Source organism: Balaenoptera borealis (genome assembly GCF_965194805.1).
Source record: "Balaenoptera borealis genome assembly, chromosome: 19".
Taxonomy (NCBI): Eukaryota; Metazoa; Chordata; class Mammalia; order Artiodactyla; family Balaenopteridae; genus Balaenoptera; species Balaenoptera borealis.
In genome coordinates this window covers 68,076,101-68,103,998 of record NC_138878.1, presented here as the reverse complement: position 1 = coordinate 68,103,998, position 27,898 = coordinate 68,076,101, and the positions used below count along the sequence as shown (strand labels likewise).

At 44.3% G+C, this 27,898-nt stretch overlaps 1 protein-coding gene and 1 long non-coding RNA gene across 6 annotated transcripts in view; one reads left to right on the top strand and one right to left on the bottom strand.

The window, feature by feature from the left end:
- Positions 1-20: 20 nt before the first annotated feature.
- On the bottom strand, positions 21-11,865 carry LOC309617310. 2 transcript variants are annotated; one of them, XR_014237932.1, is made up of 4 exons: positions 10,219-11,865; positions 7,383-7,459; positions 5,779-5,905; positions 21-5,258 (listed from the first exon to the last, which is right to left on the bottom strand). It is a non-coding gene; the product is annotated as an uncharacterized lncRNA (long non-coding RNA). The 2 variants fall into 2 exon arrangements; XR_014237933.1 differs by having other exon boundaries at positions 21-4,790.
- Positions 11,860-27,898, top strand: part of LOC309617264 (uncharacterized protein) — a 59,727-nt gene continuing 43,688 nt past the window's right edge. For 2 of the 4 annotated variants that reach the window (XM_082369283.1, XM_082369278.1), the window contains exons 1-2: positions 11,860-24,892; positions 26,229-26,355. In XM_082369283.1, the coding sequence (XP_082225409.1) occupies positions 24,860-24,892; positions 26,229-26,355 (160 nt within the window). In that variant the 5' untranslated portion in view covers positions 11,860-24,859. The other 2 variants (XM_082369282.1, XM_082369281.1) reach the window with 2 other exon arrangements.

The window sequence follows — 27,898 nt, the reverse complement described above, 5'->3', positions numbered from 1 at the left end:
CAAACCCGTGTCCCCTGCATTGGCAAGCAGATTCTTAACCACTGTGCCACCAGGGAAGCCCAAGCCAATTATACTTAACAAAGCCTTTTAAAAACACAATTACGTTCTGGCATGCCCAACACCACCCTCAGATTCTATAGAAGAACTCACAGAAGCTGTTAAATTTAAAGGGCTACGGATTATTACAGTGAAAGGATACAGGTGAAAATCAGCAAAGGAAGATGGTGCAACAGGACAGTCCAGGAGAGACCACATTGCCATTTCCAGTTAGTTGCCCCCTCGCTTAAAAGTCTCACAGCATCCATATGTGACAACACACTAAACAGGAACCCCACATAAGCCTTGATATTGTCCAGTTTTTTTGAGTATGTCTCATAGACCAAGGGGCACCTGTGTGGCTGACCTTAGTTACTATCTAGCTTCTCCAAATGTCAAACTGATACAGAGAGACCTAAGTAACCCCTGCCCCCCCCAGCCATAAATCACAGTATTAGCATAAACTGCCTGACATGGCCCAAAGCCCCAGGTAAATAGACACTCCTATTAGGCCAAATGTTTCAAGGGTTTAGAGGTTATCACCCAGGAGTTGGGCGAGTAAGTGCCAAACATTTCTTCGGAATGAGTAGAGATTGGACAACTCAGGCCTGTGATGTAGTTGTTTACACTGGTCAAGTGAAAATAGTCAAAACTTACATTCTTCCTATTTTATTGCATTTTACTCTTTTCTCTGTTCTCAAGGTTATTTATGGGCATCTGTATAACGGAAATAGAGTAGAAAGGTGTGCTTACTGCACGTCTTCCCAGGTCCACATTGGATGACCTTGAAATGTGCCCCACAGGGTTAACAGAAGCCAATAACTAAAATTCTTGAGCTCGTCTTACAGAACCACATATAAGGGAACAGCATTATTAAAACCCCTCTGCTTGTAAACTGCCTTCAGTGATTAAGCTCTTTGGTGGTTCCCCCCACACCCTTTAGTTGCATACGCTCCAAGCTTCACATGGCCTAGGTAAATAATAATCACAAGACTCCTTAATCACCCGTGTAGGTAACACCTCTGACCTAGTGGCCACTGTAGTAAAGGGGGCACAAGTTGTTTCTTAGGAACCTTGGAGTCAGCTCTTGTCCAGTTTGAGCTGGTTAAGACTGATTGGAACCACCAACACCTAATACTTGGCCTGCACAGGTGTCCAGTGAATGACCTTTTGACATCAGATGGCCAAAAACTCCACCCTCAGATCATGTAAAGTGCCTCCATTTCTGAAAATGCATCCCATGATGAAGCCTGTAATGCAGATACACCTGCACACATTGACTACCTCACCATTCCTCTTTCTCTGATTGCCTATCCCCACACCTAAGACCACCATGCCTCTTTATTCCCTAAATATCTGAAGCACCTTGCCTCTGCTCAAAATTGGAGTATTTATACCAGGAAATTGGTAAACATAATAAGGCTCAATTGGTTGTTTTATTAACTGTCTAGAACTTAAAAGTAATTGAGAAAGTTAATAATGAGAACTAAATGTTGTGAATAGCAGAAACACTTATTCCACCCAGCAAAGTCACTGAAGAAAAGTGAAGTTACAACACATTTGTCTTCTCAGTTAATAAATAAAAGAACAGGCAGGCATTTTATCAAAGAAGACATACACCTGGCAAATAAACACAATAAAAATGTTCAACATTATGAATTAGGGAAATGCAATCAGACTATACTACACACTTTAAAACAGGCAATATTTTAGCTACTGACCATACCAATCAAGTACTGGTGAGGACTATAGGGGAACTGGAATGGTTCCATACTGTTGATGGGAATGCATAAGGGTATAGTCATTCATTTTAGAATATGAAACAATATATTCATATGAAGAATTTTATGCACATGTTCATAGTAAGCTTATTTGTGGTGGCCAAAACTGGAAACAAACCACAAAACCCCTTTTGAAGAAAATGAACTATTCACACCTGCAACTTAGATGATTCTCAAAATAATTATGCATCATGAAAGAAAAAAACAAATACTAAAGTAAACATTAAGATGCCAATGATATTAACAGTCTAGAAAACACTAATTGAGTGGGGAAAAAAGTAAATCAATTGTAGTTGCCAGGGAGTCCTGGGAGACATGTCAGAAGGTAGATATTGGTGTTGGATGTTTGTTATTATGATGATGGATCCATGGCTTTACAAGTATGAAAACTTACCAAACTGTACATTTTAGGTACGTTCATTTTAATGCATACCAACTATATAGCTCAATTAAGTTTTAATAGAAATTGGCTTCACATAAAAATCTGAATCTCTTTTCTGTGGAACTCTGCCAACCACACGTTAACTCCACCCCCTCTCTTTGTCCTTGGGAGGGATTCTATTGCAGTAGCGATGAAGACTGGTGAGCAATGAAAGGTGTTTCCACTTGCGTTACCCAGGACCTCTGCCTGGGTCCTAAAAATCACATGCCTGGACTACACGACTTCCACTCTCATCCAGCTCCAAAATCACTGGTGGTTCTCACGACTGTCCTCATCTCAGGGTGACCTCTGAACCCACCAAAAATTCTGACATCCAGGACTCAACATTAGTCCCACAGAGCCCTGCAGTCTACCCTAGGAGGCCTTGGAAAGCAATGCAAATTAGACCACAACTGGAGTGAACACTATCCTCTGCCATGATACTATCCCCACTGAGGTATACAAAGTTTGCAACACTCACAAAACCTGTTCTTTTTCATCCTAACAGTCCAATATGGTTCTCAACATCAGTCTAAGAGTGAACAAACCCCAAGATGAAAGGGGGCTTAAATAATAGTCTTTATTACGGCACAGAGCAGAGCAAACTGAGAGTTTCCAAAAAGGGTGACCTGGAGCTAGAAAAATCCATTGTGAGCATGACATGAGACAATGCCACCAAAGAAGGTAAACCTCTGTGAGCCACCAGCAGAACCCAGACTGGATCCCCATGGTCAAAGCTGGTTAGGTCCTGTCTTAGCCAGTTGATGGAAGAGAATGACAAAACCCAAGTGCTCAGGCTATTCATGCTTCACTCCAGGGGACAGGAGAGCACAAAAGTCTACCTACCCTGACCACAGTAAGGTGACTGATGCCCAGTATGGGGATCTGCCACTTGGAAGAGGTAAGAAACTCACAGTGACATTAAGTCTGGAAAGGGCCGTGGGCAGGTTAGGAAGTACAGCATAGCTCCTGAAAAGCTTCCTATGAACCTGGTACTTATAGGCAATCTGCACACAAGGGCTGTTCAGATGTATGGCATTCAACTTCCAGTTGATGACTCCCTCACAGAGCCTATTCAGTATGATGTATTAACTAAGGAGACAGCTCATTAGCTGCTCTCATCTCATTTGAAGGCCTTTTCTCCACCATGAACTTTCTGGTGACAAATGAGGGTAGACTTTTGACTGAAAACTTTCCTACATTTGCTGTACTCATAGGGCCTATCTTGGCTATGAAGTTTCTGGTTCTCAGTCAGAACAGACCTTTGACAGAAAACTTTTCCACATTTGCTGCACTTGTGAGGCCTTTCTGTGGTGTGAACATTTTGGTGTTGAGTAAGCTGGGTGCTTTGGCTAAAGAATTCTCCACATTTAGTGCACTCATGTGGTTTTTCTCTAGTGTGAACTCTGGTGCTTAATGAGAGTAGAGCTTTGGCTAAAACGTTTCCCACATTCACTGCACTCAAAAGTCTTTGCTACAGTATGAATTCGCTGGTGCACAATAGGTTGGAGCTCTGGCTAAACAACTTGCCACATTCACTGCACTCATAAGGCCCTTCTCCAGTGTGAATTCGCTGATGCTGAACAAGTGTGGGTTTGTTGCTGAAAGGTTTCCCGCATTCACTGCACTCATAAGGCCTTGTGCCCCTGTGAACTCGCTGGTGTGCAATAAGGTTGTAGTTGGAGGTAAAGAATTTTCCACATATACTGCATTTATAAGGCTGTGAGGCAGTGTGAATTCTTTGGTGCACAATAAGGCTGGAGTTTTGAGTAAAGAATTTCCTACATACACTGCACTCATAAGGCCTTTCTCCAGTGTGAATTCGCTGGTGCTGAACAAGTGTGAGTTTGTAGCTAAAAGCTTTCCCACATCCATTGCACTCATGGCCTTTCTCCAGTGTGGAGTCTCCAGTGCTGAACAAGTTTGTGTTTATAACTGAAGATTTTCCCACATTCACTGCATTCATAAGGCCATTCTCCAGTGTGGACTCTCTGGTGCTGAACAAGTGAGTTTTTGCAGTTGAGGGTTTTCCCACATTCACTGCACTCATTAAGGCCTCTTTCCAGTGTGGAAACTCTAATGCTGAGCAAGTGAGTGTTTGTGGCTGAAGACTTTCCCACATTCACTGAACTTATAGTGCCTTTGTCCATTGTGAAAGGCCTCCACACACTTGGTGTCCTTTTGTGCAGTGACCTGGTGCTGGAGAAGGCCCGAGCTACCAGGGAAATCCTTCCCAGGCTCCTGGAATGAGAAAGACTTCTTGGTTGCATGGACTGTGCAGCTCTTCATAAACTCCTTATCCGTGTCTCTTCTAAAGAGTTTCTCTCTACTGTGCTGGTGAAATTTCACACTTGCTCCACAAAATTTCTGGCCAGGGTTTGTTCCCAGGTCCTCAGCTAAATGCACACCACCTTCTAATTCCAGACTACATATCTCCAAGGGACAGCCCTTCTGGGTGGACAGGTTTGTCTTTGAAGTATTTATTTGTGGCACTTCTACAGAATCATTTTGCTCAGAAGGTGTCTCCTTGACCTCTACTCCATGCCAACAACCTGAAAGCAGAGAAATACGGGTGAACTTCATACAGATTTTGGTAGAAGGGGGCAGCCCCATCACAAATATGTGTCTGACATGACAAGGAAAAAATCCTTGGGATGGTTTTCAGGACAAGGGAGCTGGGGTCTGATTAGGAAAGGGCCTCTGTGCGGGACTGGGCCTCTCCACGTCACAGAACAGGGAAGACTCACCAAGCAAAAGACCCAATGATGGGGGCAGTGCACACAGAAATGAGGTACACAGTCAATGGCTTTGGCACCAAAACATTGTGGGGCACCAGACATGTTCCTGATATAATTTGAACCCAGCCATATCATCACTTCCTCCCCCTGATGCCAATCACTGGAGCCAAGCCCACTTTGAGCCCCTCATGCTGTGGCTGCAGTCATGTCCACTCGTCATGTACCCAGGGTTCACCTCCCAGCTCCAGCTGGACATAACAGGGGACCTAGAAAATGCAGGTCCTAAGGGAAAAACAGGATAGGTGAGTGGTCAGTACTGGCCCAGGGGTACAACCAATCCCGAAACAACCTCAGGGAAGAAAAATATCACAAAAAGAATCTTTGAGGAGGGTCTCACAGCAACAGCCAAGTGGATCCCACAAATAGTGACCACGTTGAGCCCCAACAATTCCTGGTATAGTCAGGGCCCAGGAAATGTCAGCTGGAAGGGGGCAGAACCTGGAGCACAGAGGTGCGTGGGTCTACAGAGTCAACTTAGTAGGGAGTGGCTGAGGCTAATGGAACCCACCGAACTATTTCCAAGTCTTATGACCCAGAAAACTTCAGAGCCTCTGGTACTAGGGATACTTCTGAAAGGAGGTAGTATACACTCACCCAGCCTTGGCACCTACAGCATGTATGAGAGGGAAGCAGTAATAGAGATGTGCTCACTGTCTAGCTCTGAAAAAACAGACTTGCCTTTGGAAAAAAAGGGAAAGGCAGAGACCTGCCCAGGATGCTGGGATAGGTGGGAGGGCCTTACCCAATGATGCAACAAGTGCAAAGGTCTCCAGCATCACATCATGGTACAGGAGTCTCTGGGCCTCACCAAGAAGCCTCCATTCCTCATGGGAAAAGTACACAGCCATGTCCTCAAAGGTCACAGGGCCCTGTGATGATGGGGACAGATGTGTCCCTAAGCAGCCTCTTTCCCCAGGACCCCATAAGTACACCTAATCCCAGCTCATATTCACTCTAGGCTCATCTTCCTCCACAGTTCCCTGACTTAGAGGGCAGTGGTACCCAATAACTCCTCATGCTTCCTTGATCACTAGATCCAGCCTCAGCAAAAAGAGGCATGTGGACAGATAGATGCCATCTAAATCTGTGCTCCTGGTATGTAGGGCCCCCTCCCTCTCCTGCAAGATAACAGCCTGAGAGTCCCCAGGATCATGTCTCCCAGACACAAACACACTTAGGCCTATCCTTCTCTCTTAAGCTCCTAGTACCTCGGGCAATTACTTCACACACCTTCCCCACATGCATATAACTCACTGGATAACTCCTCATACATCAGATCCCCATTGCCACAATCTGGTCCATAAAATTGGCATGTCTCCTGTCTCCTCATATACCCTTCTTCACGTGGCACTCAGAAAGTGCTTGCCAATGCAACAGGATCCCAGCATGCCCCAACTCTCCACTGGCAGCTCCCCAGCCCTTGACAGAAAAGCCCTAAGTTCCACCACAAAAGCCTGGTGAGTGCATAGGAAGAGAAATAAGCACCAGCCTCACTTTGGTATCACTTTACCTCCATTTCTGCTTTCCCTCTGCATCAATTTCACGGCCACTCTCCCATGAAAACCTTGGCCACCTGCTGGACTTTCCCTTCCCCCTACCTTCCTGCTGATGACCACTACTTTTCCTTGTCTGTCTTTGTGACAGCCCCCCTCTCCTCTCTTGTCCCCTAATAGGATCCTGAAGCCTCCCCCAGCACTCTAGATCTGCATGTTCAGCTGTCCACTTGTCTCCTATACTTGGGAGCCTCTGGAACATCTGGGACTCAACTTGGCTGCAATCCAATTCCTAATAGTCTCACTGAAAAGGACTCCTACCACTGACTTCCCCATCTCAGTTGATGGCACCTCCACACTTCCAGATGCACAGGGAAAAAACTTTGGAGGTATCTGTGACCACTCCACATTAGAAAATCTGGTCAGCCCCTACTTTAGAAACTTCTGCACACTGCAGCTCAGGATAGCCTCTTAAGACCTAAGTAAGATCACTTTCCCTCCTGTTCCAAAAATTCCATGTCTGCCATCACTCTCAGAACAGAAACCTACCTTCTTAGAGTACGATTCTAGGCCTGACTCTTGCCCCCTTGCTCTCTGTTCTCGCCAGACATTAACTAACACATACAAGTCATAGAGCATTCCCAATTCAATCTCATCCCCAAGCATTTGTACATACTAATCCCTGTACCTAAGACAACCTTTCACATCTCAGTCTGCTGGCTGCCAAAAATGGGAATCTCTCCATATAAGCTCTGGCCTGGACTTAGAAACTTGAGCGTAGGGTTCTAGGGTCTTGAGACACCAAGGCCAGGAAGAATGGCAGCAAAAGAGTTGCAGCACACCTGACACTCACCAGTGCAGGGTCCATAAGTGGTTCTGCTGAATGTGGAGTCTGTGGGATGAGCAGGGCCATGTAACGTTAATTCCCATCTGTGATACAGACAAAAAAGAAGATTAATGAGTGAACCATTTACTATTTCAGGCAAGACAGGTGCTCAAGGAAAAAGTAAAGCATGTAAAACAGGGCAGAAAATGTTATAGAGTTGTGCCATAAAATCATGAGGACATCTTAAGAAAAAGCTTTCCTGAAATGGGAAAAATGAGTACAAAGACTCTCTATGAGAGTCATGCCTGGTGTGTTTGAGCAGCATCCACGAGGTTAGTGTGACTGGAGCCCAGTGAGCCAGAAGAATAAGGGATTCTGTTGGTGAGGAAATGGTTGTGGCAGGTCATAAAGCGCTATTATAGTCCTAAATCACAAATATCAAAAGTTAAGTCTCATTTTATGTACAGGTCTGTTTCTGACACTTCCATTTGACTCCCTTCTTCTGTTTCTCCCCTGGCAATAACAGATTCTTCTCTTCCCATAGCTTGTAGGTGGCCCTAACAAGTGGCCAACAGGAGGTCTTATACTTCCTTTACAAATTTTAATTTTGTCATATTAAAGATTATTCCAGATTATTATTTCTTTAATATTCCGTATTAAAGAAAATTCCAGCTTACATAATCCATAGATTAAATTCTGATTTGAAATTATCATAACACTATACAATAGAATTCCAGGATATGCACTTTTTATATTTTTCCATATTCTTTGATATATCCATGTTTTTTTCCATAAACGGTCAGAGAGATTTCCGTAATTTCCTACTAGTTTTTTTTCCTCCTGTGATAGAGAATGGAACTACCATTTACTTGCTTCACACTGAAAATGAAGCTCTGATAAAGCGGGTGTTGGAGTAATAGTGCTTGGCCTCCAGCAGTTCAGGATAACTGGACCTCACTTACGACTCTTCAAACTTAGGAGAAAGGAGATAAGCTAGGACTTGACCTCTGTTCCATCCTCATTATAGAAAGATGGAAATATCTTCTTGAGTTCTTAACATCTTGCGAGGGATTCGAAGCATTGTAACTTTTTATCCTTACAATGATTCATTTCGTCCCCCTTAAAAGAAAAATTTTAACAAGCTATCTTAATCATTTTCTCTTGCAACACCACCAGAGAAAGATGATTTTCCGGTAAAATAAATATTACTCGAAGAGTAAAATCACTTTAAAAAACCATCTAGGGGCTTCCCTGGTGGTGCAGTGGTTGAGAATCTGCCTGCCAATGCAGGAGACACGGGTTCGAGCCCTGGTCTGGGAAGATCCCACATGCTGCGGAGCAGCTAGGCCCGTGAGCCACAACTACTGAGCCTGCGCATCTGGAGCCTGTGCTCCACAACAAGAGAGGCCACGACAGTGAAAGGCCTGCGCACCGCGATGAAGAGTGGCCCCCACTTGCTACAACTAGAGAAAGCCCTTGCACAGAAATGAAGACCCAACACAGCCATAAATAAATAAATTTAAAAATAAAAATAAAAAAATAAAAATAAAAAAACCATCTAAGTGTGTGAATACTGTAAAACTGTACATTTATGTAACGCATAAGTGTGTATCAAAACATAAAAATGGTATAGATGAAGAATAAGTATAACAATTTCACTAAAAGAACTACGTTAAAATTAGTATGGTGGAGCAAAACAATACCAAAAAGTGGAAATGTTCGGGACTTCCCTGGTAACGCAGTGGTTAAGAATCTGCCACCAATGCAGAGGACACAGGTTCAAACCCTGGTCCGGGAAGATCCTATATGCCGCAGAGCAGCTAAGCCCGTGCGCCACAACTACTGAGCCCGCGTTCTGCAACTACTGAAGCCTGCGTGCCTAAAGCCCGTGCTCCACAACAAGAGAAGCCACCGCAATGAGAAGCCCGCACACCACAACTAAGAGTAGCCCCCGCACGCCGCAACTAGAGGAAACCCACGCGCCATCAACGAAGACCCAATGGAGCCAAAAATAAATAATAAAAGCAATCATTAAGAAACAAAGTGGAAATGTTCAATTAAATACAATAATGATTTTAACATACACGCTAGACAAATGCATGCTTTATATACCCCAGAACGCATAGAGAATTTATAAATACACCACTTTACTCATACTCATATCTACAGAATACTGCACAAAAAGGAAAATGAATGGACAGTCATGAAAAACATGGGTAAAGTCACACCATACTGTGCACATGAACACGTCATAATATTTATATGATTCCGTTCATAAAAAGTCTTACAACAAGCGAGAGAAATTAAACTACAGTCGTTGAATATTTTCCACATAGTTGGCAAAACTATCAAGAAAGATGCTTACGTGAAACATCAGATAACACCTTAACTTTGGAGAAATGGAGATAATTGTTTTGGAAGGACCGCACAGGAGCCTTATGGGGTCCTATCGACATCGCATTTTTTGACCTGAGCGGTGAACAGATATTAATTTTAAAGCGGCTTATTCATCTGCACGTGTAAGTTCTCTGCAATTTTTTTTCCCCACGCAGTTCATATTTCAAAATTGGGAAAACCAACATTTGGAGGGACAAATAAGTATAGGACACTCGTTAGAGAACCTCGATTTAGAACCAAAATATTGCAGAATAAGAAAAGTTGAGGGAGGGCCCGGACGGCGCAGGATTTAGCTGGATTGGACCCATCAGCTCCGCCGCCGCCAGCGGAGTGTGTGGGCGAATGAGGGTCCCGGGCACGGTGGCCCCTGTCCTGGCTCCGAGACAGAGTCAGGCCAGATGGCGCCCACGCCGAGCCTCAGACCCTCCTCAGATCATAGGACACAGCAGCTTCCAGGCTCCCTAACCTTAGGCCGGCCCAGGGTTCCGAAGCTCCCCGCAAGTTAACAAGTTAACTCCCCGAGTTTACAAACCGTCGCCCGCGGTCTACGCCGGAAGGCCCGCCCAGACGCCGTCTTCTAGAACGGAAGTGCCGCTCTCCTGCGGCTCAGTGCCTTCCGGGTAATGTAGTTCATAGCGCCCCAGGCCCAGGCAAGGGGCGGTGCTCCCCACCTCCTGGAAAGGTCGCGTTGGGGAGTATCCGGAGACTCTGAGGCGGGGGCAGGTTTTCAGGTTCTTAAAGGGGAGGTACCCAGATTTCCGAGGACTGTACTGTAGGTCCCGAGTTATGTACCCTTTCTTACCACTTAGCCAGTTACTGGAACATTTACAGATACCCCTTTGAAAGAGGCTATCCACCCTACTTTGCTGCAGTCTCCCCCCAGTTCCAGTTAATCCAATCACTGTTTTTGTACAGAATATGTTACCCATCCTGGGCCTTGTTAAGTCTTACATGCATATACCCGCATGATTTTTTCCTCAGGACACACAGCTCCTAGGTGGGTCTCAGGAGACAAATATCTGTCAATTATGCCATGGGACATCCACTAAATTCAAGGGCCTCAACTCATGGTACCACCAAATACTGTTGTTTCCAAACCACCTGCCCCAAGTGACTGTGGAACCACAAATAATCCTCACATTCACGGCATGAGATCGTGGTGCAGGGGTCCTTCAGACTTTCCTAGGAGGCCTCAGGCAGCAATGCAATTAGGCCAGATCTACCCTGAGAGCTGTTGTTTGTCCTCCTTCTATTTCCTTTGGAGCACACAAAGTTGAGAGCCCCAGAACTCTGTACTTTTTATTCTGGCAGAGCCCAATTCTATTCTCCCCCACAGCATACAGTAAATAGAATCCCAAGAATAAAAGTAGCTTAAACAATAAGCCTTAGGGGAGGGATGGAGTGGGAGGTTGGGATTAGCAAATGTAAAAGCTTTTATATACAGAATGGATAAACAACAAGACCCTCTGTATAGCACAGAGAACTATATTCCATATCCTATGATAAATCATAATGGAAAAGAATGTAAAGAAAAAAATGTACATATATGTATAGCTGAACCACTTTGCTGTACAGCAGTAATTAACACAGCATTGTAAATCAACTGTACTTCAACAACAACAGCGAAACTGTGTAGAAAAATAAGACAAAATAAAATAAAACAAAATTACAAGGATACCAAAGGAGGGTCTTTAGAGAAACAACCCAGTGGTCCCCACAAGTAGTGACCAAGTCAATGCCTGAACTTCCTGACATAGGCAGGCTCCAAAGTCTGTCAGCAAAAGGCAGGGGAATGCCTGGGACACCGAGGTTCCATGCCTCTAGACAGAGTCACCCAACCAGGGACATGCAAGGCTGTGGGACCTTTCAGACAAACTTCAAGATTTCTGACTCCTGAGCCCTGTCTTACAAGACCCCAGAGCAGCAGGGATGGGACTGCTGGGAAAGAAGGACTACAGTGCACAGAGCCCAGCCCTGGCACCAACAACACACATGCCAGGAAACCAGGAAAGGAAGCAGTACCCATGGTCTCACTGTGGGAAGGTCAGAGGTGCCCCTGGGAAAACAGGGAAGAACAGAGCCCAGCCCAGGATGCTGGGGTGAAACCAGGAAAGGAAGCAGTACCCATGGTCTCACTGTGGGAAGGTCAGAGGTGCCCCTGGGAAAACGGGGAAGAACAGAGCCCAGCCCAGGATGCTGGGGTGAGTGGGAGGGCCTTACCTATGGAAGACAAAAGTGCAATGTTCTGTAGCATCACATCACGGTACAGGAGCCTCTGAGCCTCATCAAGGAGTCCCCACTCCTCCTGGGAGAAATACATGGACACCTCCTCAAAGACCACAAGGCCCTGTAAAAATTGGGTTAGTTCACTCCATGAGCAGCTTTGTGTGCTGTATTTCCTTCCATTCTGTATTTGTCTAGTCTCAATCCATCAATTCTAGGGCCAAACTAAAAGCCAAATGTGTTTATATCTCCCCTATCATTCAGAGCCCATGGTCTGAACCACCTTCTTATCTGACTCTCATACACCAAATCAATATATCCCCTGCCCTAAATCAACCCAGGGCCAGATACCAGACAGCTAGGGACAGCTCTGAAGCTGGAAAACTCACCTGAATTATTCAGACTAGTTGATCATAAGCTATTCCCCTTATTCTCCACATCCTAACATGGATGAACTGAAGATCCTGAAGAGGTAAGTGTATGAACCATTGTACCCACCAGATTTGAATTTATGGATGTAAATGAGTAAGTGAGCACACAGAGAGGTCAGTATTGTTGAAAAAATTTCTATGATTTCTATTTCCCAAGTGTACAGTGAACACTATGCCACACAGGGCCATGTGAGGAAGCACCAGATTTGAGCAGGAGGCAGAAGCAGGCACAAGGGGAGACCTAGACCAGAGCCTTTATTGGGGTTTTCCCAATAAAAATGTGGAGAATAAGGGGAATAGCTTAGGACTGACTAGTCTGAATGTGATACATAAAATTTTTCATCATAAGGAAATACTTAAAGGTATATTAACATGCAGACCAATTATTAAGTGTTTGGATAAATTTAACTAATTCAACATGTTCATTTCTAACTGCCTACCTACACACATATTTTGAGGGATGTCGGTTCATTAGTGTTTAGATCAGTAACTGTTTCATGTATTCTTAAGTTAATGAGTTGCAGGGACGCACTGAGAAGGCAGGTCAGCTACTAGTCCTTTTGAGCCTGGCTGTAACATGGTCCTCTGAAGGGAGATGCAGGGAGCCCTCAGCCGGACAGTAGATCATTCCTCTTGCTCTGAGGGCTGGAGGAGGTGAGGCAGTGCCCTGGTCTGGGAACAGCTGCTCCACTACCCCAAGTAACCTTTGCCTTGTTCTATAAGGAGTGGTCTTGAGGGCCTGCTAAGCTTGCAGTGGGGAGAATCTACACCAACTCACAACTCAACCTCCATCCCAGGTCAGCTCCTTACCCCATCTGGATCTAACTTTCTACAAACACAGGCCAGAATTCACCCTACAGCCGGATTGCTCCTCTCTGAAGAACCATCAGGGATGCACACCCATCTGTGCCCTGCCCTCCAGTCTCAGTCTCCCCACACCTCACCACGGAGACCATCTGAAATAACAAACTTTAGACTCTCTTTCTTCAATCTGACCACCAGGCTACAACCTGGTCCAGCCCACACCCTCCACCCCTTAGAAAGCTCCAGACCAGCAACCTTCCCGGCCTCCAGACCTTCATATCCACCTACCCAGGAGATGTCTCCATCTTCTGACATCTCCATCTTGAGACATCTCAGAAAAACCCATGTCCAAATACAGCTCATGATCTTTTCCCTGAATCCCGTTCACTGCACTGACTTCCTCATCTCCATTCCTTAAATGTTCAGGGGGGGAAAAATTGGGATGGTCTTTTATTCTCTACTTTTGCTTACAGCCATATTTGATGCAGCAAGAAATTTTGCCAATCCTATTTTTATAATCTATCCAAACTCTTGTCACAATTCTCCTGAATTCTGTGGCCATGTCCTCCTCACCAGCCTTCTGGTTCCCTCCTGGTTCCTGGAGGGAACCAGGGTGAGTTCCCTCCTCACCAGGGAGCTAAGATCCCGCAAACCACGTGGTGCAGCCAAAAAAATTTTTAAATAAATAATAAAATAAAATCACTGGAGGACCCAGCTACTCAGAAGCCCAGTATTTTTGGGACACGTCATCTCCATTTCTGGAACTCCACTGCTCCTCACTGAAGGAACATTAGATGAAGTTTTCTGTGTTAGTCTCCCTAAATCCTGGCACCCCCAGTGTGCATTTCCTCATGGACTGTGTGCTGGCCCCTCGCCGTGGCTCTCTACAACTTTCCCCTTGTGATGTTAATATTTTCAATCTGTAAAATGATATGCCAGATGTCTGTAGTTATTTTTGCTAAATCTGCCACTGAAACATTTCCACCTAGTGTAAAATAAATTCAAATTTTAGATTTATTTATTTATTTATTTATTTGGCTGCACCGGGTCTCTTTTTTTTTTTTTTTTTTTTTTTGTGGCATGTGAGATCTAGTTCCCTGACCAGGGATCAAACCCGGGACCCCTGCATTGGGAGCTTTGAGTCTTAGTGACTGGACCACCAGGGAAGTCCCAATTCAAAATTTTTATGGCTTTCTGGCTTTTTTTTTTTTTCTTGTTTTTTGCACAAGTGTAGGAGAGGATCTGAGGTCCATCACTGAGTTATCTTAAACTTTAATTAAATATTCCTTATGCACTGAAGTACAATTTGCATTCAATAATAATCTCCCTTTTAAGGGTACATATTTTGATGTCTTGACAAATATATATGCAATTTTGTGACCATGACCACCATGAAGTGTGAAATATTTCCATTACCCCAAAATGTTCCATTATGCAGTCTTACTCCTCTCCCCAACCCCAGCTTTAAGAACCACGTATTTGTTTTCTTTCCCTGCATTGTTGCCTTTTTTTTACAATATCAGATGAATGGAATCATCCTATATATGGTCTTTTTTTTCTCCACCTGGCATAATGATTTTGATATTCATTCATGCTGTTCCTTGTTTCTTCCTTTTATAGCTGAGTAGTATTTTGTTTTCTGGATATGCTACAATTCGTTCATTCATTATCCAGTTCATGGACAACTTTTCCAAGTTTTTGGCTATTGTGAATAAAACTGTCCTGAATATTTGCAACAGATATTTGGATGGAAACATTTTAACTTGTGTAAATATCTAGGAAGAGAACAGCTGTGTGCTCTGGTATATGTATATTTGCCTATAAAGGAAGCTACCGAATTGTTTTCCAAGGTGGCCGTACCAATTTGCAGTCTCACCAACAGGATATGGGAGTTCCAGTTGTTCTGCATCCTCATTAGCACTTGGGATTGTCAATCTTTCTAATTGTAGCAATTCTAGCCCGTGTGTAGTAATCTTATTGCAGTTTTTAAATGGCATTACTGGAATAACTAAGGCTATTGAGCATCTTTTCTTATGTTCATTGTTCATTCATATATCAATGGTTATTTGTCCAAATCCTTAGTTCATTTTTTTTTCTTCTTAACATTGAATTGTAAGAATTTGGGTTTTTTCTCCTTTACAGTATTCTGGATGCTAGCCCTTAATCAGATATGTGTTTTGCAAATAGAATCTCTCAGTCATTGGCTTGTCTTTCTATTGTCTTAGCAGTGTCTTTTGAAGAGTAGATATTTTAAATCTTTATGTAATCCAAAACCTATTTTTTCTTTTATGTGTTCTTCTTGTGTACTATCTATATACTTAGAGTTTGTCCAACCCAAAGTTGCAAATCTTTTGCCTTATAAAGCATTCTGTGATTTTCGTTCTTACATTGTGGTCTAAGACTTATTTTGAGTTAATGTTTCGATATGGTCTGATGTAAGGATTTCTTATTATTTTAAAACATATTTATATTTTATAACCAAGCAAATCACATATTAATTAGAAATGAGTGTTTTCTTAAACCAAAATACATATACACAAAGTTTATAACAATTTGGTAATAACCAAGAACTGAAATTAATTCAAATGACAGTCATCTATAAGACGCTTATGTAATTTGTGAAATATATATTAAATGAAGAAAACCAGGGATTAAAACTATTGCTTTCGGAAATTCCCTGGCGGTCCAGTGGTTAGGATTTGGCACTTTCACTGCCGAGGGCCCGGATTCGATCCTTGGTCGGGGAACTAATGTCCTGCAAGCCACGTGGCTTGGCCAAAAAAAAAAAAAAAAAAAAGCACAGGTATAGTTTTGATAGTTTTGCATCACCACTGTGAGCTGAAGCCATTCTGTAGTGCTGACCACATTTCATTATCGTGCAGGCACTTCTTCATGAGTCAGTAGTTGATACAATTTTTTATTGACAGCATGTTGAGTTTTCTATTATTTGGGAAAGAGAGTTGCCTCTCAAGGGCTCCTCCCTCCTCTGTCCTCTCTTAGGAGGAATTAGTTGTCTGGGCATTGGCTACAGGTATACCTGAAGATGAACTTCTGGGTCCTTGAGTGTCAAAGAAACCCTCTACTAGAGGCTGTTTCTTTCCACACCTGGGAGCTTTTCAGTATGACGCAGCACATCCAGAGACCCAGGCCTGTATCTCTCCCAAAGCAGTTGTGACATATGAGAAATGGAATATTTCCTGCCATATCAATAAACAAAGGATGTCACAGTCATCAACGATTGCAGCCCTCCAACGTGAGCCGTCAGCTGAAGAAACTCAGGGCTGAAAAGAATGCCTGCCATCTAGCAGGCATCAGACTGCAGCCACTCCCTGTGTAAGACCTGAGGAAACTCAGGATGTGTCAGGATACTGGCCCCAGATAGCTGAGGTGCATATCAAAGGAATGATTTCAGTGAGCCCAGACTCTTGCATCTTCCCATACATAGAAAAGCGCTAAATTCCTTAACTTGAGATACCTGGTTTTCTTTAATTAACAATAATCTTTTGATGTTCCTGATTACCTGTCCTTTGTTGCAAAACTCCTATATATCCTGGTTCCTCCCTCGCCTCCTTGGAGCAGTTTCACAGAGTTACCTGAAATGCTGTCTCCTGGGCTACAGTCCTCTTTTTTACCCCCAATAAATCTTAACTTGCAACTCTCAGGTTGCGGATATATATTTTAAGCCAACACATACTATCCAGAGGATGAAGGACTCTGAGGTCAGTTCTCTTCTCCCATTTCTCACCATCTGGTCTTCACTTCCGTGTTCACTAGAAGGGCCAGCTACGACCTTGCTGCTGTTTGGGCAAGAGTGATGAGACCCTGTCCTTCATTCACATGGCACATCGTGAAGAGCTGAGACATACAGGTGACTGAGATGTGAGCCCTTCCCTGGGAGCTCTTCTCACATGGAGAACACATTAACTGAAGTAGGTGCAATAAAGGAACTGTTGCTTTGACAGAAATGTGCCTGGGGACCCCAGAACTACAAGATAAAGAAGAATCGAAATATGGGGGTGTGAGGGTAGATGTGGGGGCAGCAGAGCGACCCAGGGTCTAAGAGTTTGGAGTTGGGATTGATTGGGGCTGCAGCCTGTCTCCACCAGGCCTATCCCCAACCACATGACCTTGGTCATGTCACTTATCCTTGGGGTTCAGTGTTCTTGTGTGTAAAATGGGAAGATGGACGTTGAACTAAAGCTTAATAAGCAAATTAGAAAGAAGCAAGAGGTTGATGCGGAGACCCCTGAATGATGCAGGACCCACAGGCAGGGTCGGAGTTGGAGAAGAACATCTCTAGCAAAGTTAATAGCAGGTGTCAAGACAGACTGACAAGAGCATTGTCTGGTGCAGGAACCAGTTGACAGTCACCGCGGCTGTAGAGGGGAGAGGGGTGGGCAGTGAGAGCAGGTCAGGGTGAGATGAGGAGTTGGGTTTTGTACTCGTGCAGTTTGAGGTGTGTATCAGACATCTAAGAGGAAAGGTTGATCTAGTTGGATGTGCAGTCTGGAGTTCGGGGGTCATTCGGGCCTGCAGATATGTGGTGCTAGTACGTCCAGCACCAGGAACGTGTCTGACACCTGTGGTGGAGCAGTGAGGTTTATTGGTGTGCTGCAGTGTGGGTTACCACACCGTGGGAAATGTGGGGCCCTCAGTACGAAGATGTTAGGACTTTTTCTAGGCTCTGGGCTTGTGTTCAGTGATTTTCAGAAGAGTTTAAGGAAATGGAGCTTTGGTCTGAACTGGATGCTGTCAGGAAACGGGGTTGGTTTTATGATCAGATATCCTGAAACTTGTTATTTACAAGGCAGGGGAAGGCAGCGGCACTAAAGCAGCAGCTAGTGGAAGATGGAGCTGTCACTCATGTTACCCAGGAGAGGGGGCTATCTGCTTGTTTGCACAGGACTCTGGTTGTCTGCTCAGATATGATGATAGGGTGGTTTTGTCATTGTCTCATTTCATCATGGTCACTGAGTGGCCTTGACTGAGGACGGTGTTCTGTGAAAAATGAATACACAGAAACCTCCGTGAAATAGAGTCAGGAGACCAGCAGAGGGAGCTCTCATGCCTGCAACTGACAGCAGAGCCCAAAAGGAAGAAGAAAGATTCCTCTTCTTTCCTGGTAAGGACTCAGCCAATGAAAAGCCCTGGAGAAATAGCTGGCAGTCTATTTGTTTTAGTTCAACTGTATTCAGCAGGATAATCCCGGAGTTCAGAGGTGAGTGCCAGACCAGCTGCCTGGCCCCCGGGATCCCTCAGAGCTCTGCTTTCCCCCTTCCAATCACAACCCCTCCCACATAATTTAAAACTGTATACAATTTAAACCTATAATACAGATGGCTCCCTCTAGGCAAAGGGAACATCCTGTGCAAAGATGGGGGTGTGGGAGTGATCCTGGGGTACTTGAGCTACGTTTTTTTTTATTGGAGTCTAGTTGATTGACAATGTTGTGTTAGTTTCAGGTGTACAGCAAAGTGAATCAGTTATACATATACATATATCCACTCTTTTTTAGATTCTTTTCCCATATAGGCTATTGCAGAGTACTGAGTAGAGTTCCCTGTGCTATACAGCAGGTTCTTATTAGTTATCTATCCTGGAGCACCTGAGAAATTGAAAGTTCAGTGTAGGGACCTCTGAGGCCAGGGCTTGGAGACTGTGGCCCACCTGAGGGGATGGTCATAGAGGCCTCCCAGAGGAGGTAAGTTCTGAGTTGGGACAAGCTGAGGGCACAGATATCCCAGCAGGGACCCTGTTCCAGGAGTGCCCAACTGCTTGTGGAGCCTGAGTGGCACTCAGAGATTCCCTTATGATGACTGGGCTAGTGCAGAGCAAGGGATGTGGGTGCAGCATGGGCACATTTGTCATGGGCACCCAAAGGCAGGTACACACAGGGCACACCCAGACATGTCACGGGGCATATGTAGACTAGCAGTAGACTCTACAACACTATCACACATAGGACTCCACAAAAATGAATCGGCAATGTGTAACTCGGACACATCCGTGGGACACAAAATCCTATGCAGATGCACACACAGATACTCACCGAGACACAGACAAAATAGAGAGGATATATTTATATTGACTAAAGACACACACTTACACCTAGGAAAACAAATAGACACAGACATAGAAAGACACCCAGACACATATTCACAGAAGTCCTGCACATTCCAAGAACAGTGCTCACAGGGACACGCATGGGCAACAGACAGATGCATGCATTGGCACAAACATGTACATGCAGACACAGGGGCACAGATGCAGAAAGAGTATGGAGACATCCACACAATGAAACTCCTGTGTCAAAGAGGCTACATAGGAGAACACAAGGACAGTAGAGATGGGTACATGGAGAGAAGGGCACATGTACAGATGCAAAGGTAGACACCTTTGTACAGCCACTTTGACAGATGCAGATGTACAAATGGTCATACACGTATAGGTGTAGCCATCCAGAGAGAGACACACAAGAGCTCACTCGGTCACATACACACACATTTACACGGGCATTCCTAAATGCAGATAATCAGATCTGTACACATAGGAATGTGATGATAAATGTTTAACATCTGGTCTTGAGAAAAAAGTTGCATGTAGATTACATAAGTTGATTACAAATTTTACTGATATAATGGATGTGTGGTGCACAATTTACAAATGATAATAATATATTCAATGGGCTCGACTGTAAATTCTACACAGCCAATTGATTCTCATACAGTGCTTTCATTAATTTCAACTTTAACTCTTTCGTGTCAAGATTTGTATTAAATTTCAACATATGTATATATTAGAACCATGCAAATCCAATTCCAAGCATATATTCATTAGAAATGAGGGCATTTTTTTCTCCAAAATATATATACGTGAAGGTTTATAACAACTTTATTGATAACAACTAAGAACTTGAAACAACCCGCCCCACCACCAATGTGAACATGCTTAAATAAACTGTGATATGGTCACAAAATGGAAGGAAACACAGTAATTAAAACTGCTTCATGCAACAATGCATGCGAATCTCAGAAAAAGGCATAGAGTGACAATGATGTAAGTCAGAGACAAAGCAGTACACATACTGTAGTGTTCTGTAGAAAAGTTAAAAAACAGGTGAACCTAATACATGGTAACAAAGAACAGAATAATGGTCACTTTGTGCAGGGCTCTTGGAATGTTCTGTGTCTTTGTATGGGTGGGGTTTTTATGGGTGTTGACATGCAAATATTTAAGCCCTTAACTTAAGATTTGTCCTCTTTATCTTATTGAAATTACACATATAGGAAAAATACAGATAAATAAAATAAATAAATACCAATGCACACCTGCAGGATAAAAAGAGCATAGCAAGATTAGAATTCCTTTATGAACCTCACAGATTGCAAATCACATCTTCTACTTCAGAAGAATCCTTTATCTAAAATTTTGGATTACTCACTCTCTTTTTTAATTCAGAGTTTGACATCTTATGTATGCATTTGTGTATCGCTAATAATAGTTTTTTTTGGCCTGATTTTGAAATTTATATGAATCGAGCCATTACTGTGGTTTTCTCTACTGCAGTTTTTTGTTTTTCGTTTTTTTGTTTTTTTGTCCGCACCGTGCAGCTTGCGGGGATCTTAGCTCCCTGCCCAGGGCTTGAACCAGTGTCCCCTGCAGTGGAAGCGGGGAGTCCTAACCACTGGACCGCCAGGGCATTCCCTCTCTCTTGTCAATTATCATCCTTTATTTATTTGTGATATATATTTTAAAGCTATTAATGTCCCTATAGAATTTTATTAAACACATCTCTAAAGAATATATGGGGATGTCACTATTCGAAAAAAAAGTTTACATTTTTGATTTCTTCACATTTGTGATGCATGGGTTTTTCAGTAATTTTTTTTTCAGTATTTTATAACAATTTCCGAACACATTTTTGCATTTTCCATGTATCTCCGTTGTTGGTGGACATCTTGATTACATTCTTGTCTTATTCTATACAAAGTGAAGTTCTTTTTTATGGTCAGTTTATTGACAATTCTGTAAATGTTCAGCTTGTACTAAATATAAACATGCTGTATCTGTATGCAGATGTCTCTGTCAGGCCAGATTTATCAATATTGGTGTGTGAATCCACTAGAACTTTAACGATTTTATATTGGCTGTTTCTACTAATTACTGAATGGCTGCTATAAAAATGCCTCATATATTCATGGATTTATATCTTTATCCTTATTATTCTGAAATTGTTACTTCATGTAATTCGAGTCAGTCTTTTAAATTAAATATACAGTTTAAAGTATCTTATCTTCTTGGTAATGCTTTTTCCCTTAAAATTAAATTTTTTCTGATATAAACACACGTTTCACGTGTTTTCATATGTTAATTTTTAAATAATTATAACAAGTATATTTTCCAAAACATGTTTTATATATATTCTGCAATGTTATACTTTAGAGAGTCTTTTGTATCCATTCTATTGTTGGATTTTTTTTTTTAAATAAATTTATTTATTTATTTATAGCTGTGTTGGGTCTTCGCTTCTGCGCGAGGACTTTCTCTAGCTGCAGCGAGCGGGGGCCACTCTTCATTGCGGTGCGTGGGTCTCTCACTATCGCGGCCTCTCTTGTTGCGTAGCACAAGCTCCAGACCCGCAGGCTCAGCAGTTATGGCTCACGGGCTTAGCTGCTCCACGGTATGTGGGAATCCTCCCAGACCAGGGCCCGAACCTGTGTCCCCTGCACCGGCAGGCAGACTCTCAACCACTGCGCCACCAGGGAAGCCCTGGATATTTTTAATATCAAAAATTGCTGACTGCTAATGTAAGCATTTACTTCATACTCATTTCATGTGATAGCTGATATAGTTGTGTTTAAATACATCTTCTGTGGGTGTGCTTTTCTTTGCCTCAGTTGATCTATACACTTCTTTTTTTAAAGTTTCTATTGAATATTTCTTTACATTTCAATTTTTCCTTCTTCAGATTTGCACGGTATATATTCTGATTCTGTTTATTAGTGTTTAAGCTGAAAAATGACAATGTACTTATTTAACACGGAGTGTAGCATTATTAACATCTTTGATCTTTTTCTGGAAAATATAAGAGATTTAAACATTAATTTGCTCATCTCAGCTTATGTGCTATTGAGGATATGCAAGGTAATTCCATCATTCTGTCTCCAAAAAGGAAATATTAATGTTTTATACAGATAATGAGTGGTTGTATTCATACACAAATGCACCCCTCTCCCAGATTCTCATTCCTTTTATCATCGCAGACCACTCGCCTGGGATCACTTTCTTCCAACCTTAAACATAGTTTTTAAAGTATTCGTTTTGGCTGTTTTTTTCATTAAATTTCTCACCTTTGGTCTCAAATAGTCATATTTTACTTGCTTTCTTCAAGGATGCATTTGTTGCGTATAGAAACCTGATGGCGGTTATTTCTTCCAACGGTTTCATTATGTCCTTCCACTGTGTCCCTGACACATAACTTTATACTGAGTGTGAGTGGAGGTATATGTATGTTGCAGAAGACATCACGTAGAGATACTAACTTTGCAATGCAGTCAGTGAACGGATAGAGTTTTGGATATCACGTCAGTGAGGGTATAAAAGTGTAGAATGTAAAAACAACAAACACACACACACAAAATATAAATAAATAAATAAAAAGAGTGTAGAATGTAGAGAATGAATACTAAAGTGGGCATCTGGTGATCAAATCAATGGATTGTGCTAGAAAGTCACTAGGTGTTCACCAATACTGTTTTCTCCTTCTGGACACCGAAGAGGACAGGCATGTCCCAGCTTCCCTTACTAAATTTGGGACCATGCAAATGAATTTTGGCCAACTGAAATGGGCAGGAGTGATCGTGTAAAATATTTCTTTGATTTATCTTCTCATTTATGCTCCTTCTTGTGGTTGCCTCTTTGGGCCTCACTGGTTCCAGTTTTCACACCTCCCCAGGAGTTATTGATTGCTCCTTTGGGAGCTGCAGGTCCAGGTGATGGGAAGATAATGTCTTCATGAGGAGGAGGACCATACCTGGTGACCCTGAGGCACTAGATATCAGGTTGGGCCATCTCATGATCATGCATTTATACCTGGATTTCCCTGCTCTCAGAGTTCAACGGGAAGGCAGGAGGAGTTTGAGTCTTTGTTCTTGTGAATTAGATATGAATTATGGCGTCATCTTATGAAATAAACCATGATTTGAAACTATATTAATTCCACTGTCCACTTAAGCCTAAGGACAATTAGTCTTGATAGTTCTACGTTTTGAATAATATGTCCTGTAAAAATGTATCACTTTGACAATAGAGTTACCTGTAGTTTATGAAAACTTCCTGCAGCTAAAGTTAAAAAAAAAAAAAAATGAAACTAAAGGTATACAGGTGTGCTTTATGCAAAAATTTTAACCATTGCCTATAATGCTACTTGCTGACTCAGGGAGTGATTGTATTTTATATTTTAAAAAACATGATCAATGATTCTGCAAAGAGGAGCCTCTGATATCCTCCTATAGCTGTATGTGTGAGAACCTTGTGGAGATGATGAATAACAATAATAGCTTGTGTGTATTTAGCACCAGGTCTTGTGGTAAGCACTTTTCATTTCACTTCCCATGAGGTAGGCTGTAGTATTTTCCCATTTTAGTTGAACTTTGGGGGAGGGAAGTGGTCATGACTTTTAATGAAAGCTCCACCCGCGGTGGTTTGTGTCAGAAGGTGTAGGTTGGATCCGAGAACTTGCATTTTTAGTAAGTTCACAGTGATGCTGACCCAATTTGGGTATGAACGAATTAGAAGAACATTTCATGTTTTTAAACGAAGACTGCACGAGAGAGGGATATTCATTGTTCAGTTTAAATCTCAGTCCCCAAAACTCAAGAGAGGTGAAGCAGTTCTCCCAGCATGAAAGAATGCTCCACCTGCTGGAGACGGTGGAGGACGCGGCGTTATCACAGGTGACCACGGAAATCTGGACGCGTCGCCTTTAAGAGGAGCTCTGGCCCTCCGCGACCAAATTCCTCCCCGACCTTTCTCCCTCCACCTGCCTCTGCACCGCTGTCGGGGAGAGCCAGAAAGGGTCCCGTTACCTGGTTGGATGGAGGACACAAACTCCTTTACCCATAAGTCTGTGCCTGGCGCATCCGCGCTGCGCCAATGACAGCCCGGAAAATGGGCGTTTCCTCCCGCCCTTGCCGGCAGGGGCGGGACTTCCGGCGTCGCGGCCGTGACGTCTTCTGCTTGCGCCAGGGCTGTCTAGAGTGGCTGAGGAGGTTGGCTGGGAGGCTTGGCTGGGGTCCGCCTTCCATGCGGCTCTTCGGAAGCGAACAGGGAAGGACAGTAGAAAGGATAGGACCTCCCTCCGCGTCGTTGTTAGGCTCCATGGTCCCTGTCGTGGGACGGGCCGCCTTGCGCGGAGGTGTCAGTCGGGGCTGCGCTCTTCCCGAGGCCTTCGCACCCGCCCTCCGTCCTTGTCCGCTTCCGGAGGCGGCACCCTGAGCCTGAGCGCCTTTTTACAAGGGGGAGCCTGGGGCTCGGAGTGCGACAGTCGTCCCGAGGCCACTCCGCTCAGTGTGGGGTGGGGGTTCGGCTGCTCCCGCAGAGCCCGCTCCAGTCGCCAGCTTCTCGACTCGATTCTTCTCAGAGGATCCCATGGCGGCCGTGGCGCTTATGGACCGGGCTCAGGTGAGTGGAGGGTCCCTCAAGCCGTCACCGCTTCAGGTGTAGGAGATGGTGTGTTCTAGGGCTTTCAGCACTTCGCCTTCATCGCTCCCTTCTCTTGAGTATAAAGGCGGTGAAGGGCGGTCCTTGACGGTGGATATGTGGCGAGGTTCCCATTCCCAGTGTTGATGGGATGAGGCGTGAAATGGTTTCCAAGGCCCAGGAGCCAACTGGTACAAACACTTGGAGGTGAGAATGAATTAGGAGTGTTCAGGAAACCGCAGGTCTCTGTTATGTTTGGTGAGAATAGAGAGCAGGCAGTCAGGGATCAGGCCTGGAAAGGCAGCCTGAGGAGCTGGGCCTCTTTTCTGATGGTGGCGGGAGCTATGGAAGGTTTGTAACAGAGAAGGGAGGTGATCTGACATCGGTGTTAACAGGCTTCCTCTTGTAGCAGAGTGGAAAGATTGGGGAAGCCTGAGGGTGGGCAGGGAGACCAGGATGGAGTCTACAGCAATAGTCCAGGTGAGTGTTGTTGGCGGGTGGACCAGAGTGGTGGCAGTCGGGGTTAGAGAGGTGTATGGATTTTGTATATGTTTTTAAACTAGGGTCGTTGGATATTTTCTGATGAGACATAGTGAGATTCTGGGACTCTTCACCTGTCCCTCCCCCTGCACTTGAGTCTGGGTGCTTTAAAGGATGGGTCCTTTCTAGCCCAGCATCCTAAATCTAGATCGAGAGTTATATGAAGAGGTTCCTGCTTCTGGCAGCCAATAGGATGAGGACTGGAAGGGTGTATTAGACCCAGGAACAGCATGTGTAAATGCTTGGAGGTAAGGTTGAGTTGGGAGTCCTTAGGCACCTGGGTGGCAGTGATGCCTGTCATAAAGACATATGAGTACTTCCTGGATACTGTATGCAGAGTGGCTTCAGGAGTGGGAGTTGCCTTGGAGGTGCATATGGTGTGGATCAGAAGGTTGTCAGTGTTAATGGGGTGTGGTCCCGATATGACAAAGGTGTGGTTCAGAGTGACGTACGTGTTGGGAGGAGTGTGGACTGATGGCCTCAAAGTTGTGTCTGGGTGGCATGTTCTGGAGGATGCCAGCAGGAGAGTGTTTGGTGCCCCTCATACAAGACCCATAGCTTACATAATATATTAATATATCTGCTCAGTTGCCTGGTTCTGTTCTGGGCTGCACACAGCGATCAGAGGGACAGGAGAGAGCAGGCAATAGTGGTATTAAGGCCTAGTTTTGCCTCTGAATTGGGCAGCTGGGGAGGATAGGGACCAGGGGGTGGGTAGGTTAATGGGTAGACTGGGGAGTCCTGTTGTCTGTGAGCTCAACTGTCCCCTTCGTGGCAGGGCTGTGTGACCTTCGAGGATGCATTTGTGTACTTCTCCCGGGAGGAGTGGGAGCTCCTTGAGGAATCTCAGAGACTCCTGTACCGTGACGTGATGCTGGAGAACTTTGCACTTGTGGCCTCTCTGGGTAAGTCCCTGTTTCAGTAATCTCTTGGTACATGGCAAATTACTCCAAAATTTAGTGACTTAAAACAATTAAAATGCGTTATGTAACTTTCAGTGTAACAGGAACCTTTCTCGTCACAGCTTACCTGGGTGCTTTTGGCTCAGGGTCTCTCATGAGGTTTCAGTCAAGCTGTCAGCCAAACCTGTGTTCTCATCTGAAGGCCATTCTCAGGAAGAATCCACTTACAAACTCACTCATGTTTTGTGTTTCCAAGATGTAGTTTCTTGCGGCTTGTTGACCTGTGAGCGTTAGTTCCTCACTGGCTGTTGGTCAGAGGCCTCCCTCGGTTCCTTGTCATGGTGGCCTTTCTGTAGTGCACCTCATAACGTGGAAGGTGCCTTCTCTGAGCAAGTGCGCAAGAGAGAATGTTCAGGATGATGGCTGGTCTTTTTCTACCCTGATCTGGAGAAAATGATCCCGTAATTTTTGCCCTATTCTGTTCCTTAGAAATGGGTCAATCAGTCCCGCCTACAGTCAAGGGAAGCGGCCTACAGAGGGGCGGGAATACTGGGAGGTAGGCATTCTTGGGGGCCATCGGAGAAGCTGCCTTCCACAGGCCCCCATGCCCGCTCCAGTGTCCTTGGGGTTTGCTTTTTCCCCACTTCCCTTGGGGCAGCTCTTTCAGTCCAGCCAGATCAGTGACTCTTCTCCTTCCCTTCTTTGGTTCCCAGAGTAGGTGCTTTGGGTGCCAAGGCTGGGCCATGTGTGGTGTCCCCTCCCTTGCTGAGCAGTCCCGACACCTATGCCCAAAGCCTTTCAGGATCGGGTTAGGAGTTCAGGGCTCTTTCAGTCTGCTTCACAGATTCTGCCTGGCTTGGGCACTTCCAGATCCATGATGCTTCTGTGTCCATGTTCTGCCCCCATCCTCTGGCTGAGATTTCCTGGTGCATGACTATGCCAGGAATTGTAGGTACTGACATGGTCACTGCTTGTGGAAGGCACAGGGATGTTCCGCCAAATCATCCTTTGGGTTTTTTTGTTTTGTTTTGTTTTGTTCTTTTTTTTGTGGGATGGGTCTATCTAGGCCCCTCATCTGCTCTGGTTTGTTTTGTTTTTTCTTGGAGTATAGTTGATTCATAATGTTGTGTTAGTTTCCCCTATGTTTTTTTTTTTTACAACTTCCATCTTCTGGATCCCATGTAGTTGCCCAGGTGGAGAGGGGCGGGAAGCCCCGGGTGCCTGACAGGGAGCCCTGACTCCAGCCACAGTGAGAGAGGCCAGAGAGGGCCTGGCCCTGCCGCATGGGAGCTGAAAGAGAGCCATCTTAGGGCTGGGTTCACATCGTACCGTCAACCTGCTTTGTGTTCACCAGTGTTTTCTTGCCAAGGCACATAGCAGTACCTCACTTCTTCCTTTCCTTCCCCATTCTCGGCACTTGACGTTTCTCTTCTGTCTTCCATCCCTTGGCTGTTTCCCCACCTCTCTGGCCTCCATGTCTCTCACTCATTCTCCTCTTCTCCGTCTGCAATGCTCTGCAACGTTGGCTACTGTAATGTGTCATGAG